Source organism: Trichoderma harzianum (genome assembly GCF_003025095.1).
Source record: "Trichoderma harzianum CBS 226.95 unplaced genomic scaffold M431scaffold_4, whole genome shotgun sequence".
NCBI lineage: Eukaryota > Fungi > Ascomycota > Sordariomycetes > Hypocreales > Hypocreaceae > Trichoderma > Trichoderma harzianum.
In genome coordinates, this window is record NW_020209252.1 from 2,201,473 (window position 1) to 2,222,785 (window position 21,313).

Genomic DNA, 21,313 nt, shown 5'->3' on the forward strand with positions numbered 1-21,313 from the left:
ATCCACAAGTCTGGAGTTGGTGGTCTTTGGCCACGATCAGAAATCAATAAATCCGCCAACAGTTTGCCTGGAGGGCGTTGAGGTGGGGCGTCTTCTTTGTTGCTGTGATATGGAAACGTCGACTGGCGACTCATGCGTCTTGCAATTCGCCTTGTGGGATCAGGATTGGCTCAAACTTAAACAACACAAAGAGGGTGAGAGTCGTTAGTGGACGTGCAACTTCGCTTCCCCAGAATGTGTCGCCGCATCTCCACCACCCCGGATTGCCACGAGTCAAACAGCTTGTGAATACCACCATGCCTATTGCTCCCAAGATTTCCAAGAATGGAACGCAGGTACAGCCTGCCGTAGAGCCAGACACCGTCTCTCAGGTCATAGGGTTGCAGCCGTGCCCTTTCGACACGTGGGAGTGGCGCTTGTTAGCAGCCAATCTGCAGAGTTGAGCTGGATGATCACGGCTCAATGACACCTCGGTCATCTGCTGTTTGCCGTGGGAAGCAAGCAGTGGGTCGATTCCTAGCTTCAGCTGCTTCTCCAATGACACACACGGTAGACAAATAGTTCGATTAGGCAATCTATCAATGTCTCCGTCTCCGTTGCCATGTTTAGATCCCGGCCGAAGCTAAGGCTGGTCCAGGTGAAACGCCAAAGCTGACCGTCTAAGCCTTTGCAATCAGAGCCAGAGTGGGAGGGTAGCCACGGCTTTCAGTACTTTGGAGTACCGACCCAAGCCGTGATGGCGAGAGATAGTGGTGATATTCGATAGTCATACTTGATAGTCATATTCCCAAGTTGCCCAATTACTGAGTGTTGATGCCATTGTCAAACTCAAATGGTTGGTGATTTCGGCTTCATTGCCGAGCTTGTCGTGGGGGGGAAAGCATGGAAAGCTTCCGCTGATTCGAATTTCGCAAACGGACCGCCATGAATACGAGAGATTGATCGGTGGCTTTAATGTGGCCGACTCTATGGAAGAACTCGGAGGCAGAGAGAAAAAGAGTAGGAGGAGAGAAAAGGAGTAGGAGGGGAAGGGGCGGAGAGAGAGAAAACGGAAGGAGAAGGAACGAGGACATGGAGGGAAATTGGAAGAAACTGCAGAGTGTAGCCTAGAAACCAGACAAGCAGTAACATCTTCTTCCCTTCAAACGGCTACGGGCTGATACCCTTCCATTCCGTGCAAGTTACAGCGTCTCAACGGCAGCATCCCATGGAAGCCCTATTATGCAGCCAGCCGCCTTCTTCTCCCATGGCGGGATGCTGACAGCCGTCACCCCCAAGTGACAGCTGCATCAGAGACGTGCAAAATTCACAGAGTGGGAGGTGCAGAAAGAAGATATGGATAACGGATAGCAGAGTGGGCAGCTGTTGTCCGTGCTGAGACAGCTGATCCTGATGATGCCTCCCATGAGCACGGTTTGTGTTTGCGTCTTCAACTGAAGCTTCAACTGGTTATGCAGGTTGACTTCCCGCTGCCAATCAACCAGTTCATAAACAGTCTGCAGCTGCTTGATTCACCTGCCATAACAAACGAAGACGCGGCATATCGAGAGCCTCAGCTGACAGCTTAACCTCGCGTTTCTGCAGCTGCTGCTCCCGTCGCCCGTCGCCAGCTGCATCTCCATCTTCCATCTCAGCTCTTACTGTCCACCTCCACTCTCAATTCAATTTCATATTTAGAGCACCTCCTCCCATTTTTGGATTTCTACACCTCTCTCTCCTGATTTCTGTTGTGACTGCCGAACGTGCTGAGATAGGCCCAACGACAACGACGGCGACATCATTCTCCCTGAAATCTTCCCCTGAGTCATGATGGAGACCCGAGAGGCCAACGACAAACTGGCCTCTACTGATGGCGACAGGAAAATGATGGAGGCGTACAATGTCACGAACGGGACCAGTGTCACTCCTCTCAGTCAACACGACACCGGTGTGTTTCCCGCCTCTGCGTATGAGCATCGCCCCGGACATTTCCACGACAGCGCATCCCTTGTCTATACCCAGCGTTCTCCGCTCATCAAAGAGTGCTATGAGGACCAATTTCCTTTGTAAGTAGCCAAACTTGACTGCCCGAGAGGCTGAGTACTAACTTCGTGGAGTGAGTTGGCTAGAGACGTCCACTACAATCCCTGGTCTCCCAATTCCACCTCGGCGCCTCCGTGGTGTGCTGCTTCAGAATCGTCTCCCAGTCTGCTCCTCAACAGCGAATACGGAGGCGCGCCACCATTCATGATGGGGTACGGCGCCGACAACATCAGCAGCGAATACGAAGCCCAGTTGCCCTGGCCAGAGTCGGCAGCCTTTCCCCCTCGAGCAGATGTGGCCAACTTCGATGACGATGGCGATCCGTTTGGAGTCACCTATTATACTCCTCGGGGTGCAGATGGCGCTCCAGACTCCATCTGCGATCCGAACATGACTCTTCATCCTCTCGCAGCCGGAAACCCAGCGTCGAATCGTTCAACTCAGCAACCAGCGTCTGAAGTGCCGCCCGGCGGCGTCTATTTTCGACCGTTTGGCAGACTAGATTCAGGACGAACAGCTTCGATAACGATGCCAGTCCGTGAAACGGGAGAGCCAATGCCGACATCCATGATTCCGCAACCACTCGACCAGTCTCTCAACCCACCATCTCCTCTCTCTGTCATTTCGCCTCCATCCTCTCTTCCATCGTCAGCCCGCAAACGCAACATCTCGGTAGCTGACCTCGAAAAGAGCCCCGTTGCCCCCAAGAAACGCGTCATCAAGCCCCAGCTGACGACAAAGGTTGACAACAGTGAAGACTTTGAAATTCACAAGGACAGCGAGTCGAAACCCACGGGCATTTACAAGGCCTATTTCCATAGCGTTGATGTAGCCAGGAAGAAACTACAGCGGCTTCTCGAGCTGTATCGGAAGCCCAGAGAAAGCTGTAGCTTTCCCTTCACTGATAATACGTTTCCCACCAACGATGATGACAAGATGATCTACATCAGGAACTTGTTTGACGCCATCAACGACTGGTCGCACTTCAGAGAGTGGCCGCAGGCGCTCAAGACGGAGGAGCGCAACCGAATCATGGACAGTATGCGTCGTAAACAGGCCGGAAGTGATGACGCAGGCACAGATATTTCGCTCGACGATATGCGGCCCAGCCAGGAGGAGCTCGAATCCATCCTTCCACCCCTCCAAGACCAGCAGAAGAAGATTTTGGGCCGCTTGCTCAGCGATCAGACAATCGAATGGCTTTGTTGGGAGCTCATTGTAAGTAGCTTTTGAACCGATTCACAAACGTCCCAGTCCCGTGAGGAACGGGAAGCACGCTGACTCTTTGTTTGCAAATTCCAGGAGGCTGCCGTCCAGTCCCAGCAGGGAATCACCCAGATACCGCACTGGTGCGGCGCCGACGGAGCTTAGGAGGCTTACGATTCGTTTGCGCAGCGCGTAGAGGCAATGTGTTATGCTCTGAGGGTGAGTCGTTTGTACCCAAGACCCCGTTTGCAAAGAACCATCTGGAAGAAAGTAACTGACAACTTTTATAGAAATCAAAACAACTCGTCAAATCTCTCCTCTCCGCAGGCGACGGCTGGAAGCTCCGTATCGCCAACAACCCCCAGGGAGAACTAGGCGTAAGTATCTTGACTCTACCCCCCTCCCCCCCCCCCTCCCCCATTCTTCTCTTCTGTCAGATCACAAGGCTAATGGATTAATGGGGGAATAGCACAAGGGCAACAACATGAAAGTAAATATGAACAAGAACCGTAAACTACGCCAAATCACCCAGGGCTCACGAACTGCCCCCCGCCAGAAACCCGCACAGAAACAGCCACAGAAATAATCGACCCCGACCCTCGATGAAAGCAGACTGTAAAATAACGTCATCGAGTTATTCATTCCCTTCATTCTACTCAGGGGTGGAAAGAGGAGGCTTGTTGGACATGGAACCTCTTTTTCACTCCCTCTTTCTCTCCATTTTTTCACTCTTCCCCTTTCACCTAATCACAATGGACATATAGACGAATACTACTGGATGGTATTGCTTTCATCCTATACATGCGGTCAGATATTATCCTTTTATTTACATTATCATATTTCTTTTCCTTTGTTCTGGACTGCCGGAGGTATCCAATTTTTTTTTTTTTTCAGTTTGCGATTTTCAGATTGGTTTTCAGGCTGCAATATTTCGGGGGCTCTTTTCCGGATAACCTCTCAGACTGTGTGTTTTTTATGGTTACAGGATGAGTTGGACCAGGAATACATACATAACTTTGGATAGATCTCTACAAGTTGGGACATGCGCGCCACTTCACAGAAGCCGTACCCTTCTAGACTTGTAACATCTGCATCTTCATCAATGGCAACGCGATTTCTTTTACTCAAAATGCATAGTTTACTTGCACATTTCATTTAGATGGCTTTCTTGTAGGAATTCTAGAGTAGATAAAATTCATTAACATTATTTTGATCTATTGGGGTATCCAAACGCTTTCAATACAACCTCATTACCAACACTGTCCTCCTTTTATAGATATGACCCTCCCCTTTACTTCTTCTTGGTAGTGAAGCTAGATCTCTCCCATCCGTCAATGGGATCCACGGTGATTTCTTCCACCAGCTCATAGTTGCCGATCCAGGGCATGACCTTAGTCCAAAGCAACCAGTAGACGGCGCCGAGGAAAAGGACGCCGAAGCCGACGACACAGTGGATCCAGTAAGGGAGGTGTTCATAGACATTCTGGCCGTCTTCGGGGGGCACAAATGGCGCAACGACGAGATAAATGTTGCTGAGCAGGAAGAAGATGATGACTGGGTAGGTAGCCTTGATCGGGGGGTTCCAGTTCCATTCGGCGCGGTTGCGGTAGAGGTGGATGAGGGCTCCGGCGACGAAGACGTTGATGATGGCGAGGGGATAGGAGATGAGGCTGTTGAAACACAAGGTTAGTATACGTTTGTTTTATTTTCAGTGTGTAGACGTGGTATTGTACTTACTTGAGAACAAAGTTGTAAGCATCACCTGCAGGGGGTGCGAGGATGGTGATCATGGTGATGAGCCAGTGCTCAAACAGACCAGCCAGGGGAGCGTTGAAAGGACGGTTGCTAGCCCACAAGCGAGAAAAGGGCAAGACACCCTCTCTGCCAAGCTCCTGGACGAGACGGCCCTGAGAGAAGATGACACTCAAGACGTTGCCAAAGGCAGACAGAGCCACAAAGACGGAGAGAGCTCTCTCGGCGCGCTCGCCAAACATGTTACGGAAGAGGGAGGCAGCAACGAGTCTCTTAGCCTCAAGAATCTCAGCCTTAGACACACCAGCAAAGTAGGAAACGTTGGCCAGCATGTACAGAATAGTGACACTGCCAACAGCCAAGGGAGCAGCGACCTTGAGGGTGCGGGCCGGGTTCTTGGTCTCGCTGAGGGCGTAGTTTGCGTTGCTGTAGCCAATGAAACTCCAAATGATGTTGTACAGAGAGGTGACTACGCCGTAGGCACTTCCAGTTGTACCCTCGAAGGCGTTGTGGAGGCAGTTGATCTCCTTGACCTTCTTGATATTGGCCAGCGGAGCGATGATGACGATGATGACGATGCAAATCTTGATAACACCGAGGACGTTCTGGAGACGAATACCCCATTTCAGGGCCGTGCCGTGGATCAAAAACGCCGTCGTGATACAGGCCACGGCAATTCCTCGCTGGTTCCAATCCGTAACCTCGACTCTGGCGGCGTTGAGGATGTATTCTCCAAAGACGACCGAGTTACCGGCTGCCCAACCCAGGAGGATGACATAGGTGGTGTACATGCCCGTGACGAGGAAGCGAGGCTTGCGGTAGACGTATTCTAGATAGTTCTTCTCACCACCGTTCTTGGGGAGACCGGTGCCGAATTCCATGTAAACGGCCGTGCCGGCCCATGCGATGATACTGCCGGCGACCCACAAGAATAGGGAGAGACCGGTGCTGCCAGATAAGGCGAGGATGGAGCCGGGAGTGGCGAAGATACCGGTACCGATGATACGGTTGAAGATGAGCATGGAGGCTGAGGGGATGCCGATTTGACGTTTGGCCTCACGAGCCTGTTCGAACTGAGCTGAAGAAGGAGAAGAAGCGTCAGTACGTGTTATTGCTCATTTTTGTGTATTTGATAAGGATTGGACATACTCTCAGTTCCATTTTGCACTGAGGCAGCGTCGCTGCCAGCCTGTCCGGTCAACTTTGTGACATCGTCGCTCTTGGGCGAGAAGAAGCCCTTGATTCCCGACATGGTTTCTGCTAGTTCACACAACACAGCAAAATGCCGTCAGAGAAACAACGAAACAGACAAAGCCCAGTCTCTCAGGTATACCCAAAGACTAAAGCAAATGTATAAAACAAAGCCCTATATAACAAAAGGCCAAAAGCAGTAATGAATCATAAAAAAGGGCAGGAGAAGAAGACGAAGGGATCCGTTCTTATTATAGACTTATACGAAGAGACAAACCAGACACACACAATGGTGGATCGAGTCACACACACAACCCGGGAAAGGCAAAAACTGGATCAAGAGGCTAGAAAGACACCAGAACGAAACAGCTGCTAACTAGAGAAGCACGAGTAACATGAAGGAAGAAAAGCTTGTTCTTGGGCGGGGCAGGCCCGCATGGTGCCATCGGGTGCTAAACGTACGCAAAGGAGCTTCAAGGGCCCCCCCTTTTTGGGTAGCATCGAGAGTGTGTGTGATATTGGGGATGGCGGCGAATGGACTTGGCGATGATGATTTTGCCTAGGCTTGGTAAAGAGGCGCAGGCCGTGTCACGCCAAGAGAGAGGATATTGAATTCGAGGCTTTTTGGGGACAAGGATTTTCAGTCTCTGTAGGGATTCCGTTTACAGGTATTTCTTGGAGTTTTCTTTGTGTGCAAATAAGCTGATGTCCCAAAGAGCGGGCCATGAGTCGTGAACCTGAGTACCTAGTAATATGGAGCAGACTTACTTACTCGTTTGCTCCTCTATAGTACGATACGTGTAGTAGTCAGGTACAAATCAATAGGCAACAAGATACTGTATGCTAGCTAACATCAAAAGACAGCATCGTGTAAGTCGAAAGAAAGAAACTCAACATGAGACACAATGGTGCCATCCAACAACACATCACCCAACGAAACCAGAAGCCGATGCTATCCATGACCCCTTCACATGCCAATACAGGAAACAACAGCTAAAACCAAAAATAAGCCCTGGAATCCTTCTCGAAAAAGACAAAAAAGGCGGCCTCTAACAGCCAAAAGAAAAAAAAAAGGTGAAGAAAAAAAAGAAGAGACCCGCCACCGAGCACGACATCGGAGCCTTTCCCGATTCTGTCGCGCCCGGACCCGGCGTGGGCCGATGACGCGATCGGAGCTTCTTCCAATCACGTCTGCCGGCGCTGCAAATTTGGCCGCCTGATTGCTTCATAGCAGTGCCGGGGATGGGCTTCTAGGCTTCTGAACAGGTTATTTACAGGTAATAGTTCGCGCCCTTCTGGCGGACAAGGGGGAGGACAAACCCGCCGCTACGGAGGAATATCGTTATGTGGCGCTGAAGAAGAAGCTTAAGAGAAAATCATAGTGAAAAAGAAGAAAGGCTAGAAGCACAAGAGAAGCTCGCCTCTTCCGGTCCCCCCTGGCTCTCGCTCAGGAGAAAGAGAGAGACCAGTCCGGCAGAGCTGAACTACCCGCAGCTTGCGGCAAAAGCACACGCCGCGCCAACCTCAGCACCTCATTGGCGAGGCTGGTCCCAAATGGAAAAAGAAGGGCCGCGGTGCGGAATATGGGTACTGAAAGGTGGAAAGGTGGATGGGATGCGTCTAGCCTCTTGCTTAGGGCTTAGTTTGGCAGTCCGTGATGGGTTTCCTTTACGTGATGGATATCGCTGTCAATATAACGAGTACGAAAAGTGCTTGTCTTGTCAAACTAATGAACCACGGGGGGGCCGCGCACCGCCCATGGGGATCATGGGGATGGTTCAGTCATGACGCCCTTTGCAAGCGAGGAGGATAATGCCTCGTTCTTGTTCTACGGTGGCATGACTCGAGGGTCTAGCGGGCGAGAAAGCTTGGCCCAGCTAGCTAGCTGTTTGGGCTGGAGTTGAGTGATTCACTTTTGGAGAGGCTTGATGATATGAAGCCCGATTGCCAAGCTCTAGACCCATTGCCTCATGGAGAGGCTTGCTTGCGTTTTGTTAGATCTAACGATAGCTGAAAGGAAATGAGCAGGTTATCGAGAGATTGACTCGAGACCATGTGGCATATGGATTACGCCGCATGTGTCAGGGCCATATCATCCTAGTCCATCACATGGATGGATGGCTGCTTTCGCCAGCAACAAGGTTTGAAGATGCTCGGGAAGTGATTAGCCAACGAGATGCAAAACATGTACCTGCATATCGTTTTTGATGGCGTTATGAGGCGTCATGTACTCTTCCAGATAGCTAAACCGATTTACAATCATGGCTCACTATGTATGTACCTCCAGCAGTTTGGCGAGTTCAAACTCGATATGAGTTGGAAAATTTTTCATTTCCCAGCATGTAGTGGCGATTTCGGGAGTATTCGCCATTGTTCGGGTTCAAAGGTGCCGGGGCAAGCAGGGGTATACAAAATCATGGACGTTGTATCGAGACGGCAAGATGATCACATTCCCAGTCCGTGGCTTGATCTTGACGACATCAGATGTTATCACTGACTTCTGGCGGCGGACGATGGGCCCCTGGGATGCCATGATCGGTCCGCCACCGGAAGTTGAGCGTTATGAAATGGAGTTTTTGTTTCATCGCGATCCAAATTAGGCAGGAAAGCTTACCTACGCTCTGTTGGCCAATAGCTCTTCTCGGATAATGGGAAGGATTTGCTCCAGAAGTTAACTTTAAATGTTACATGTAGATCTTCTTATAACGTGGCATATTGCAGGCAATCCTACCTTACATATGCATACACCTAACACTTAATCTATCTACCTTAGTACCCACTTCTCGATATAGCAGGAACTTCGTCCTCTTCAATATGCTTATCAAAGAATTCTGCAGAGAACCTGCATTTCCAGGAGCTTCCCATGATGCTAAGAGGGACTGTCCAGCCTCACAATAAAGTGTAGAAGAAACCCTTTCTTATCTTTTCTGTACCTTGAATAGACCCGTTCCGCGCAGCTGTAACTTTACAAATTCTCCCTTTCGAGCTACGATAATTCATTCCCCTTTCTCCACTGCGTGACATCTCCTCTGCAGATGTTGGTTTGTCTTACTTCTGCCAACATGCTTATATCATAAGGCCAGACGGGCATGAGTGGGCACAAAATCACTTAAACCTACCTACTACTACGCAGTATTTTCTCTACCATTCAATCAAGGCAGGTGGCATCTGCTATGATCAGTCACGATTAAATCGGAGACACGGAACACGAGATAGCCAACCTAGGATGCGGGCTGCAATTCAAAACTTGGGCAAATAATATTATATATATGCTGTGTACTACCGTACAGGCGAGGATTAATCATTACCAAGGTACCCAAGAGCCCTTCTAAAATCCATTTTCATCATCATAAAGAATGTCATTGATCATCAAAAGACCGTCATAACCGCAATAAGAACAAACACTCTTCGCAGCAACTCGCGCAGTCCAGTGTCCAAGGGCATCAACCCCTAATTATTCGCGTTAATACGTCCCTCTTATTACACGTAACGAACGCCGTGACGAACAGGCTTGAACTTCTTCTGCACAGGAAGTAGTATGGTACTGTTTCTGTACTACAGGACAGCACTCATCTCTTCGATAGGCGCAGGAAGCGTCACTTTGCCACAGGTGACTGTGCGAGTGGAGTAAATCTGGCCGGCCGTCCAGTTCGGGTTCTGCCATGTCGTGTCATCGCAGGTGAGATTGAGGTTGACGCCTCCTATGGCCGTGAACCGGCTGCCTTCGTCGGCACAGCTCCATGTCTGGTTGATCTGCAGCTGACCACTGGGACGGGAATAGGTAAAGGTTGCCTTGCCGGCTGCGGAGGGGACAGTGCACTCGTATACGAATGTGCCATAGAAAAAGTCAGACAGCTGGTTGGATGCCGCACTGCAGACTGGCACGTAGTCGACGGCCGGGTTGGTCAAGGTGAAGTTGACATAGCCCCAGGAGTTTTGGTGGGCAGGCGTTGTGAAGGTGTATGAACTGTGGAAGTCAAAGTCGCCAACGGTCCATGCTGTGAGGTTCGTCGACTTGTCTGTGCATCCTGGTGCTGTGGGAGGCACTGGGTAAGGATAGTTGGCGTTGGCTCGAGGGACAGAGGGCAGAGCTAGAGCTGAGCTGGAGAGGAGAAGGGCACATGTAGAGAAGAGGCCCAGCATGGTGACGGCGGGATTGTGTGATAGTGGTTTGCGGTGAGGTTGATGGAAGATTTGCTATCGGGGCAGCACAATGACGAGTTTGTGTTGTAGTTGTAGGAGCTGCAAGATTGTCGGCTGATGCTGATGCTCTTGTGATGTCTGATATCCTTCCCTTCAAATCGGGGATCATCGCTTCCTCTTATACAATATCCTCGTAGTCAGAGTAACGGTAAGCTCCGATCACGTCCGGCAGGTTCAAGTACAACGAGTGACGCACAAGAGGCTGGAGAGTGAACACGGGCCCAGCCATTCTTCATGACGTAGCACGAATCTCGTATCCCGTCGTTTGCGGAGAAAAAAAAAGGAATCGGCGTGGCGGATCGAGACCTTTGTTTGGATGCCGTGGCAAGTCGGTGTCAGGTCATGACGTCGGGTATCCTGTACGAGACTTAGAGTGTTGCTCTGGTCTATGAAGGAGGTACTCTATACATGACCTAGTGCGAAAACCAAGAACACCGGACCACAAGATGTTTAGTCTTGCCGGCAGCTGCATCTGTAAGGGGGCAGTGAAGGGTCGTCGACAGAAGGGCCCTTAGTACTAATTGGGGGCTCTGCACTGTGCCTTAGCGGCCTGTAGCGGTAGCCGCATGCCCATTTAGCGGCTGGCGGACGCTAAAGAGCGAGGTGGGCTCTCTTAGCTGCAGTGATCGACAGCCCACAACCTCGTATTTTGTGCTTGCATGAATGTAACTTGAACGGTATCGAGCAGGTAGCATCGCCCTTTTTTATGCTTCTTCTCCTCTTCTTTTTTTTTTCTTGCTATATCAGCTGAGAAAGAAACATCAGACCCCGGTTGTCAGCTACTTAGCTGGTATTCGTAGATGCGGTGAGCGGTTTTAATTCTTCCGTCTCAGCAGTTGTGTAAAAGAGTCCATGTACAACAACATCGAGATCATGTGAAGCATTGAACTTGCAACGTGCCCATTAATCAACCTGAATGTCTAGGTACCACATGTACTCGTACCTTCCTACGCCTTTTTGACATCGTACCAATCTGGTCTGGTCCCATGCTATATCAACAAAGGGAATTTTTGCTAGACAACTCAATTTACATTGACTCAGATCCTTCAACTTCTCTTCTTCCCTCCCTGTATCACAGCACCCTCGGCACCTCGCAACACCCACACGATGATTAAAAATAACCTCAGTGCCCTTGCCAGCGTGGCAAAATATATTATTCAGAGTCACAAAGCTGTTGCTCAGTTATCCCTGCCAAGGACAGATGCCACGTCGTGATAGAACGTTGGGCTCCAGCAGCTGATCCTGGTCCGGGCCCATCCAGCTCTCCCTAATGCCAATGGGCTATGCAAGTATACCAGATTCCGAGGACCGAATCTTTATGCTTACTACTAGTCGTGGTAGCATCACACAAAAGCTACAAGCACAGCTCTGGTTGGGCTTTGGAAGGGAGCAACGACGGATCCCACTGTGCCCTTGCATCGCCACGTTCAAGGGTGGAAACTCTGCAGAGTAACGAGCACAAAGTCCAATGGATGATTTTGTTCCGGCCGACAACAACCAGAAAACTACCGAGCATGCGAGCTCTCGTCTAGTCAATGGAGTGGCGCGGGCCTCGTTCGACTTTGACCCAGCGTCGTACATCAGCTCACACAGAGTAACACTGTCGTATCTTGCATCTCTCCAATTCGACAAACATCCAGTAGCCATTACCTGAAAAGCGTCATCAATACCGTCCAGTCTCCATCTCACCGGCGTCTTCGGACCTCGGATACGTCATGCATCGGGACTAGCAATGGCAAACTCCATTGAGACGGCGAAGCCTTGTGAAAACTGTTGCAAACATGTGATAGTTAACGCGAGAGCCAATGAACAATTCATACCCCTCTTCGATATTCACATAACAAACCGAATTGAGGCAGCCTTGCACAACAACAGTATTCATCTTTGCCCCCGTCGTCCATTACAACCATCTCGGTAGGACATGCGGATCTTACTATCGTGCGATCTGCCGGCCAACTGTCTGTACCCAGGACCCCGTTCCACGGTAACCTTGAATCATAGCCGCAATCTCAACTCTTGGGTTTTTCTGAGAGTCGGGCCCTTCCTTTTTCCATGTCGTGCTTCCAAAATAAGAGGCCGAACGTGGCTGGTGTTGTACGACATCCAACCAGTCTACTCACCGCTCTTACTGTGCAATTCTCCAAATAGATTCAACAGCGGCCAATTCTTGGGGCAAAGAACACAGCCTCCAAAAGCTGTGTAATTGTGTATCGCGAGGCCTTGCCACCAGCGTTGAGCCTCGGAACTCTTCTTCGTTCGACTCACTCGATCCCCAGATGAAGGAAGCTGTGTGGACATGCTGATTCTACGATTGAGCGTTCGAATGAAAAGGTTGCCCAAATCTTGTCGTGAGAGAACAGGCAGTGAAATTGCAAAAACATCAATCACCCATGTACTCGTAAATAGCCAGCCAGGAACCAGGAACCAATTGTCCTTTCAATGAGAAATAGCAAAGGCACTATGTCGGTGTGGGCGTTTAGATTCGTTCTAATGTTCTATAGCCGCCAGCGACGTCATGATTGGCACGCATGAGACGTAAATACTGGGTCTGGCAGCCATCTTTGAGGCAATGATGTGCCGTACAAAACGCAGTGTTGACGATCAAAAATGGGCAGAATTGCAAATTCCCCTTAACACGACGCGCGGCGACCCGAAAAACTGGTGATAAACCCTCACTTACATGAACTGGCGGAGCTGAATTGGTAGATGATGGCGGGGGCCCAGCTACGTGTACACATGTGTCTATAACTTACTTATACACTCTGAGATAGCAGCGCAAAGTTGCAATTAGCAACAACTTCATTGACGGCAGGTTATTGGATTAGCAGCAGAAATGCAATGTCAACCTCAGTATCACGACTCGCCAGAGTATCCTCGTCCGGATTTCCAGCGCACCGGGTCACGCTGGCTGTCACTCAACGGCCCTTGGGATTTTCTCTTTGATGATGACGACGTCGGCTTAAGCCTGCGATGGCAACAGTCCGGTTTGCCTACTCAAATTGCCGTCAAGAAGACATTAAAGAAGAGCGAGGCTGGAAACCAGTCTGAGAGCGACACCATCACTCAGCGCATTGCGGCCGGGACACAAAATCTACTCAAAGACAACCTCTTTACACGGGACTCTTCGGGGAAAACCAACCACAAGCGTCCAATTACTGTCCCTTTCGTTTTCCAGTGTCCTGCGTCGGGCATTAATGAGCGCGGCATCCACGAGGTGCTCTGGTATGAGAGGACAATCTCAGACTTGCGGGACAAAACCGAACGGCAAGAGGGCCGCCGTCTTCTGCTTAGATTTGGCGCCGTGGACTATGAGGCCTCTGTTTGGGTCGATGGAAGTTTTGTCGGTAGCCACCAGGGAGGCCACGTCCCGTTCCAACTTGACATCACGGATGCCATCGAGGCAAATACTAGTGGCCATCATCGACTGACAGTGCGTGTCTTTGATTCAGCTTATGATTTGACTCAGCCGCGAGGGAAGCAATATTGGGGTGCTCAGCCGGAGAGCATCTTCTATACCCCTTCTGGTGGAATTTGGCAACCCGTATGGCTAGAGGCTGTGCCTGCAGCACGAATCGCGGATAGTAGCTATGGAACTGTAATCCGATCGAATGATATCCATGCTGGGGATATTCATTTCGACATTGCAACACAAGGTTTGCAGGCAGGCCGTGGATATGTCGTCGAAGCAGAGGTCAATTTCGGGGGCCAACTCGTCTCCAAATCCCCCAAAATTGACGTTAAAGAAGGATCGGGTAGGTTCAGCTTGAGCGCCCGTCTCTCAAAGGAGAGTGTTTCTGCCCTTCCCGAGTCAACACTGAAGGATGCACCATTGAGCGACGTTTCTTGCTGGCGAGACGGCGTTGCACTCTGGTCGCCAGAGCATCCTCAGCTGTACGATCTAACAATTAGATTGTTTGATTCATTTTCCGGCAGGGAGGTGGACGAAATCAAAACAACAACGGGAATGCGCTCGATCCAATGGTCCAACGGCGACGGTCTGTGGAGACTGAATGATGCTCCTTACTTTCAGATGCTGAACCTGGATCAAGGCTACTGGCCAAACTCGTTCCTAACTCCAGAGTTTTCCTACAGCTTGGAGGTGGATATTGATTGTGCAAAGAAGATGGGCTTCAACGGCTGTCGGAAGCATCAAAAGGTTGAAGATCCCCGGTTCTACTATTGGGCAGATAAAAAGGGTTACTTGGTCTGGGCTGAAATGGCCAACGCCTACCAGTTCAGCCGAGAATACGTCGACCGTTTCAATCAGGAGTGGACTGAATCGGTCAAACTGGCGATTAACCATCCCTCGGTGGTGACGTGGACACCAGTTAATGAGAGCTGGGCATATACATCACTCAAGGATAACGCCGAGCAGCGCAATCACATACGCTCTCTCTATTACTTGACCAAGTTAGTATTCTCACCTTACTCCCCTTTAACTAATAATACAGCGAGGCTCATGAATACTGACAAAATTCTAAGGACGTTGGATCCCACTCGGAGCATCAACGACAACTGCGGCTGGGAACACGTTTGTACCGACCTCTCCACCTTTCATGATTACAGCGACGGTCCAGAACTAGAAAAGACTTGCGCGGATTTAGATGCCATTCTCGGCCCCAAAGCTGGACGAGACCTCTTCGTCGGCGAAATTCCCAACGTCGACAAGGGCACTCACCACACCCCTGGAGCTCCCATCATATGCTCAGAGTGCGGCGGCATCAACATTGCACTGGCCAAGAAAGACGACAGCGAGGAGTCCCGGGATTGGGGCTATACCACTGCGGCAGATCCCGAAGATCTCTTGAAGAGGGTCGAGAGGGTGGTTAAAGGTGTTGCGGGTGGAGGGTATTGCTGCGGGTTTGTATACACACAGCTGTAAGTTTGAGTACCATATGATGTTGAGTTCTTGAACTTTGGCTAATGTCAGTAGGACGGATATTGAGCAAGAGACGAATGGGTTGTATACATTTGATCGGCGGGAAAAACTGGATCCGGCAAAAGTCAAGGCAGTTATGGCAGAGGCGGCGCAGATGTTTTATAAAAGGGTCAAAATGTAGTGGGGATTGAGCATTACCATGAAGTACCGTTATACACGGCCAGAATAGCATGTACAGATGTGATCCACCAGACCTTGTCTCTCGATGGAAATGAATAGCAGTTTTTTGATCTGGTATACAGAAGCTCTAAAAAAAATTCTCGTCGCATCTATTATAATTACCTTCCAGTGAAGTCTCTCAATTATTTCCTCATCTTCATTCCTTTCCGGGTAGGCCAATACCATTGCGAATCCCAGAGTGGATTAGAGTTTAGCCCCCAGTCCATGCACAGCCTTATAATGACTAATGAGTGCAACTAATTTCCAACGGGGGATATGGTGTAGGGGTATCACGTTTGCTTTGCATTGTTCATTCAATACAAGCCTGTAAAAGGTCGGGGGTTCAAATCCCTCTGTCTCCACGTGTTTCTTCTTTTTTTTTTTGCGATTTTTCACAGCGATGCCAATTAGTACTGTTGAGTATGCGCTGTCTATTTTTTCTTTTTCATCTGCTTTCTTTTTCCTCTTTTTTTTTCATTCAGTTTCCGTCACTCATATCCCCCGACATTGTGCATTTGTCGTGTGAGGGGTAGCGAGCGGTTTGCGTGAAACACACCTCCTTGGCAGGCTGGTCATCACCGTATATTCACTTTATTTGTGCTCTCTGTATTTTGTTATTTCTATTCAGCTACAATTTGTGCCTTTTCTACTCCAAGCTTATCTATATGATCTATTCTAGATATAGCGTCTACTATGTGATGTCTGTCTTGATGTCTGTATTCCATCTCCCTCTTCCTTGGTTGTTCATAAGCATCCGGTGCTGGCCGTTTATAAGTATACTCACTCTGTATGGTATCACTAGTCGCTTTTTCAGTTTCTGTAGCCTCAGCGGTCATTTTTGCCTCTCTTGCCAATCTTTCCTTTAATAATTCAGACTTTTCTACTATCATGTCAACGCACTCTGCACTCGTTGGCCGGCTTCTCCTCTGCGATGCCATCTCGGAACCTGGAAACCGAAAGGCGGCAATCAGGAAATCGCAGAGTGGCTCTTATCAGGAATAAGCATGTGAATGTCAATATGGGCATTGTCTGGATGGACTTACCGCCTAAACTGGGATAGTAATCGGTAACCTTGCCAACTGCTTTCTCGTATCGAGCATGGAACTTCTCTCGTACTTCAACGACGTCGCGATCTTTTCTCCATGGATTGCCTTCTGTGCCGTAAGACCATGGAAACGTACCAAAGATTGCTCTAAAGAGGCTGACGCCCAAAGCCCAGACATCTGTTCTGCCGTCGTACTCTGACATTTCATGCTCTGGGGAATGAAACCCAACTGTCCCATTCGATCCGGGTGCTGCCTTAATCGCAGTTTGGCCACTGGGAATCTGCTCCATGGAGTCAATATCAAGGATAACGGTACGTGGAGGGCGCGAATAAGATGATAGCTGGGCCGGCTTATGCATTTCGTTTTTGTGAAAGTCTAAGAGCCCGATGTTTTCTGGTTTGATGTCTGTATGTACTATGCCATGCGTGTGTAAGAAGGCAAGTCCTCGAAGACAGTCGTGTAAGATGAGCTCATATTTTGTACAGCTATCAGAACCGGATAAGTACTGGAGTAGCAAGAAAACGAACAGGTTTGCAACTTACTGTGTATCTTTGGGTATTTCAGACAATGTAAACCCGACGTAAGGCTCTAAAACAATATGGAATTCATCCACTTGCCGTCCTTGTATGTGAATGCTCTCAATCATTGTTAAAACATTTTGTTGCTTTTCGGCTTGTGCTCGCTGCGCAATGAAATCCATCAATGCAATTTTTTCTCGAGTATATTGTATTCTGGTTGGCCTAGCCTCCATCGTCTTAACCGCCACAATCTTTTGCCCATCCGGACCAACAGCTGGACGTACGCGGCCAAAGGTACCTCGACCCGTCAAACCGCCTGTGATTGTATATTTCCCTATGGTTTGTACATTCGTTGTTTGAGGAGTCGGAGTAGCTTGCAGGACTTCTTTGGTTGGCTGGTTATCACCATGAATACCTGTAATGTGGCTACTGAGATCTGTTTGACCTTGGGGTCGGAGGCAATATGAAGTATACTCGAGTGAGTACATTAAATCACCAAAATGAATTCGATTTTGACCCAGGGCGCAGCCCGCAACGTTGCCCTTGGAAGTCAAAGAAGTTGCATTAACAACAGCAGAGTTGCCGAATTCCAACGAAACGGTCGCTAGACGTGTTTCTGGAGAGAAGTTGATGACAGCATGTCTTCTAGCGACGTTACCAGCTCGGCTATCCGTGAGTAATATGTCGACGGTAGGCTGAGCAAAGGAAACACCCCTTTTGCTGAGACGGCCAACCAGCCAGCCGCAGTCGGAATGAAGCGTTTTGATATTTGAGTCTAGAAAATAGAAGCCTGTCCAGATCATTGTGGGACATGGCTCTTCAAGACTACATGTAGATGACGATAACGAAGACGGTGACGAGGGACTGTCAACTATTGTGCTGTGATTGACAAACCGGGAGACGGCAGAATCATAGACTTGTTCATCAGAAAACCACATGAACTTGGCATAGTGGCCCCGGACGTCAGTCACGAGATCGTCATCGTCGGATTGAGCATCTTGCTCTTTGATAAAGTCAACAACCTGAGAAAAAGCCCATTTGGCAGCCTCGTTTTCTGGACGAAGTACCATCAGCGCACGCCCAGCCGGACTATTAAATCCCAGCGGGTCCAATATAGTGGCTACACTGCTGGGAGACGCCATACTGAGCTGAGTGTTGATTCCCAACTAGAATAAATCAGGCAGATATATGTAAAAGTCTAAACAATAAAATGCATCATATACCTGCTTTATAAATCTTTGGTCACCAGACCTGCTGCCTATGCTGGTTGTTGGGATGGAGCATCACGTGATGTCATCCAGTGTGTGATCCTATCAAGGTTGACTGCAACCGAACAATGTCATGCTTGTGCAACTTGACACATCACCACGTCTGTAATGCGCCTCGGCCGCCGTACTTGGTCGGTCTAATGGCCTCGTTTAGAGGGCATGATAGCTATGACCATGATAAGACATTCTCACCAAGCGCAACCGCAACCGCGGCATCGACAGTAGACCAGACGATGGACGGTGAAGTGGACTTGACGGAACCCAAGATTAGCTATTCCTGGACATACTGGTATGCCAAGTTCACGGAGCTCAATGAATATGTACAGCCTCCCGCCATCTTCAACATTGTCGCCTCTTAATTAACAGACTCTGTAGGAGTGTCTCCCTAACCCGGTTGAAACGCAAGGCGCACACCTCATCTCAGCGCCATCGTCGCCGAATGCAGTAGGGTCCCGCCACGACCCTTCTTCGTTTTATGACCACCTGTTTGAGCGGCTGCGTGGGCTTGCCTTGCGACAGTCAATACGCGAGAATATCTACGGCGAAGAGTTTGCCAACGAATGGCCCATCTCACGGACACCGCGCGCCTTGGCGAATGAGATCCGAATATCTCGAAGAAAGGCCCGTGACGCACTGCTGCATCTGGATTCTCCGTCTACATCATCGGATTCTGAATATGAGCCGGCCTGGAAAAGAAGAATTCGCGAAGTGCGAGAAAAGAAACGCCACGCCAAGAAGCAAGCCAAGCTACTGGCTCAGGCTCAGGCTCAAACTGAGGACTCGGTTCAGCTTCAACTTCAAACTCAAGTTCAGTCTCGATCGATCCAGGTTGAACCTCAACCTCAAGCCCGGTTTCTCCTTGAGCCGATTGTTGAGGATGAGGCAGAGCAGTCGCCCATCCCCGCCACCAGGGCTCTAACCGATGCCGTTCGCCAGATGACCATACCACCGTCTCGCGAGCTAGGTGACGATGTTAAGAATTCCAACCAACTCTTTTGCGCCTTTGTGAACAATCTCAGCAATGTGTGCGATAGAGAAGGCGGTGACAACACTGTCACCTCCGTCGTCGTTGTCAAGGATCAGTCATTCGAAAAACGCAAGACACCGCCGACACCAGTCACTCCCTCTTTTAAGAATGCCAAAGTATGATAAGAGGGCTTACATTGTCCTTCTTCCATTGCTTGGTGTCTCCAAAAATCGGTCTTATAAGCTATAGAGGCCGACATGTTTCATTATTTACACAACTGGATCCGTTTGATATACCCAGGCCATTAGCGACGGAGTTTATTTGATATAGGTAGTTTAAAAGGCAGGTACTAGATTTAGACATCAGGGGTCGGCATAAGGCGCAAGCAGATACCCTGGAAACTGGCGTTTCGTTTCGTTTGGGATATTTATTCTTTTTGCTATTGTACTAATATGGAAGACTGACTCCTATATTCCTCATTCAGAGACGAGCAAAGACAGTGATGATGTAGCAAGTAGTGAGTAAGATATCCAAGGCATCCATCCACTGTAATTGGACAAGCGTGTATATCCGCAAGTGACGTGCAAGGATGGTACTGTAGCATCAACGCTCGCTTGAATGACAACTCAATGCAAGGAATAGAATGAAACAAAGCCATGACCTCGGAATATTACGCAATGCCACGGATCCGAATACTAGACGCTGCAAAACCCCGTCAGCCCAACAAATAATCCGCGGAGTCGCAAATAGAAGTGCCTGGAATTCCCACAACCCGAGGTATCTAAGGTCCGAGCTTTTGCCGCAACCTGCAATACAACTCAGGCTTGCTTCGAATCGCCATCAACGGCGGGGCATTTCTCTCAAATCCCATATCCACCTCCCGACCGTTCCCGAGCTAGATCTAGCACGGCTGTCGATGCTTTAGCTCCCTTCTATAAACTCGCATCTCCCCGAACTCGGATTCTCGATCGGCACTTCACTTAAGCTTCTTCTACATACACACTGCGAGCAATTACTGTAGTGGTACTACAAGATGGAGTACGTCGAGCATCGCATGAACGACGAAGCCGTCAAAGAAGCCGCCAGGTATATCAACAAACACACACTCTCTTCCCTCCTCTATATCCCCCAAGCTAACATCAATCTTTCATCCCAGCTCCGGCCTCGTCTCGCCCCTCAACATCGTCCTCCTCTCCATCATCCTCTACACAGCCTACTCCACCTTCTTCGCCAAATCCTCCTACCCTCAACTCCCAAAACCCCCTCCCCCCGTCGTATTCAAGACCTACAACCCACACACCCTCCTCCCCTTCAACGGCGAAAACGGCGCCCCCGTCTTCCTCGCCGTGCGCGGCGCAGTATTCGACGTCTCCCGCGGCCGAAACTTTTACGGTCCCGGCGGTCCGTACGCGAATTTCGCTGGCAGGGATGCTAGTCGGGGGCTTGCGTGCGGGAGTTTTGATGAGGATATGTTGACCAAGGATTTGGATGGGCCGCTGGACACGTTGGCGGATTTGGGGGCGGAGGAGATGGATGCGCTGAGGGGGTGGGAGGAGAGGTTTACGGAGAAGTATGATATTATTGGAAAGTTTGTGTCGATGAAGGATTTTGAGGAGCTTGAGAAGAAGGAGTGATTTTTAGGACGAGCGAAGTTTTGAGGAAGAATTACGGGTTTGGATTCACGGGATATATATGAGCAAGCAATGGGATTTTCATTCCAAAGATGGAATTCTTTTTAAGGGGGGAGAATAGCTAAGCTTTTTTTGTTTTCGGTGCTTTGATTCAGAGGAGAAACATATGGGTAAGATGACAAGATATAAAAACGGCGACCTAAAAAACGCCAATGCCATGCCGTTTCTCAGATTCGAGAAAGGATTCCACACAATATAAAACAAAGACAAGACACTGGACCGGGAATCCAACCCCATGATACTTCACCGGTCCCAAAATACCCATCATCCCTTTTTGCAGCAAGTAAAACGCACTCCTTCCACGCAAAAAAACGCAACGTAGATTGACAAAGAAAAGCAAAAAAGGCTGGT

The 21,313-nt window shown here is 49.5% G+C and overlaps 8 protein-coding genes and 1 non-coding gene across 9 annotated transcripts; 5 read left to right on the forward strand and 4 right to left on the reverse strand.

Moving 5' to 3' along the window:
- Positions 1-851: 851 nt before the first annotated feature.
- On the reverse strand, positions 852-1,073 carry M431DRAFT_493465 (hypothetical protein; the record flags this gene model as incomplete). The annotated part of the gene is made up of 1 exon (XM_024917118.1): positions 852-1,073. One exon carries the CDS (start codon positions 1,071-1,073, stop codon positions 852-854), a length of 222 nt encoding a protein of 73 aa, XP_024776669.1.
- Positions 1,074-1,809: 736 nt separating this feature from the next.
- M431DRAFT_493466 (hypothetical protein) lies at positions 1,810-3,814 on the forward strand (the record flags this gene model as incomplete). Its single annotated transcript, XM_024917119.1, has 5 exons — positions 1,810-2,045; positions 2,097-3,240; positions 3,418-3,447; positions 3,519-3,605; positions 3,698-3,814. The coding sequence occupies 5 exons, from the start codon at positions 1,810-1,812 to the stop codon at positions 3,812-3,814; spliced, it is 1,614 nt and encodes a 537-aa protein (XP_024776670.1).
- A 558-nt stretch (positions 3,815-4,372) lies between these two features.
- On the reverse strand, positions 4,373-6,453 carry M431DRAFT_139775 (hypothetical protein). The gene is made up of 3 exons (XM_024912600.1): positions 6,130-6,453; positions 4,966-6,058; positions 4,373-4,898 (listed from the first exon to the last, which is right to left on the reverse strand). The coding sequence occupies exons 1-3, from the start codon at positions 6,230-6,232 to the stop codon at positions 4,520-4,522; spliced, it is 1,575 nt and encodes a 524-aa protein (XP_024776671.1). The 5' UTR covers positions 6,233-6,453; the 3' UTR covers positions 4,373-4,519.
- Positions 6,454-9,385: 2,932 nt separating this feature from the next.
- Positions 9,386-10,670, reverse strand: M431DRAFT_506734 (hypothetical protein). The gene has a single exon (XM_024918850.1). It carries the CDS (start codon positions 10,312-10,314, stop codon positions 9,727-9,729), a length of 588 nt encoding a protein of 195 aa, XP_024776672.1. The 5' UTR covers positions 10,315-10,670; the 3' UTR covers positions 9,386-9,726.
- A 2,537-nt stretch (positions 10,671-13,207) lies between these two features.
- Positions 13,208-15,434, forward strand: M431DRAFT_81538 (glycoside hydrolase family 2 protein; the record flags this gene model as incomplete). Its single annotated transcript, XM_024923052.1, has 3 exons — positions 13,208-14,784; positions 14,857-15,252; positions 15,308-15,434. 3 exons carry the CDS (start codon positions 13,208-13,210, stop codon positions 15,432-15,434), a joined length of 2,100 nt encoding a protein of 699 aa, XP_024776673.1.
- Positions 15,435-15,742: 308 nt separating this feature from the next.
- Positions 15,743-15,834, forward strand: M431DRAFT_t68. Its single transcript has one exon. It is a non-coding gene; the product is annotated as a tRNA-Ala (tRNA).
- A 258-nt stretch (positions 15,835-16,092) lies between these two features.
- On the reverse strand, positions 16,093-18,178 carry M431DRAFT_493470 (hypothetical protein; the record flags this gene model as incomplete). Its single annotated transcript, XM_024917120.1, has 3 exons — positions 16,093-16,460; positions 16,516-17,003; positions 17,061-18,178. 3 exons carry the CDS (start codon positions 18,176-18,178, stop codon positions 16,093-16,095), a joined length of 1,974 nt encoding a protein of 657 aa, XP_024776674.1.
- Positions 18,179-18,444: 266 nt separating this feature from the next.
- M431DRAFT_493471 (hypothetical protein) lies at positions 18,445-19,453 on the forward strand (the record flags this gene model as incomplete). Its single annotated transcript, XM_024917121.1, has 2 exons — positions 18,445-18,624; positions 18,680-19,453. The coding sequence occupies 2 exons, from the start codon at positions 18,445-18,447 to the stop codon at positions 19,451-19,453; spliced, it is 954 nt and encodes a 317-aa protein (XP_024776675.1).
- Positions 19,454-20,304: 851 nt separating this feature from the next.
- On the forward strand, positions 20,305-20,905 carry M431DRAFT_493472 (hypothetical protein; the record flags this gene model as incomplete). The annotated part of the gene is made up of 2 exons (XM_024917122.1): positions 20,305-20,357; positions 20,428-20,905. 2 exons carry the CDS (start codon positions 20,305-20,307, stop codon positions 20,903-20,905), a joined length of 531 nt encoding a protein of 176 aa, XP_024776676.1.
- Between the last annotated feature and the right edge of the window lie 408 nt (positions 20,906-21,313).

Coding starts and splice junctions, on each gene's coding strand:
- M431DRAFT_139775 (XM_024912600.1), bottom strand. CDS start 6,232: ATGTCGGGAATCAAGGGCTTCTTCTCGCCCAAGAGCGACGATGTCACA. Junction 6,059..6,129: donor AGTGCAAAATGGAACTGAGA/GTATGTCCAATC, acceptor CTCCTTCTTCAG/CTCAGTTCGAACAGGCTCGT. Junction 4,899..4,965: donor GCTTACAACTTTGTTCTCAA/GTAAGTACAATA, acceptor GTGTTTCAACAG/CCTCATCTCCTATCCCCTCG.
- M431DRAFT_506734 (XM_024918850.1), bottom strand. CDS start 10,314: ATGCTGGGCCTCTTCTCTACATGTGCCCTTCTCCTCTCCAGCTCAGCT.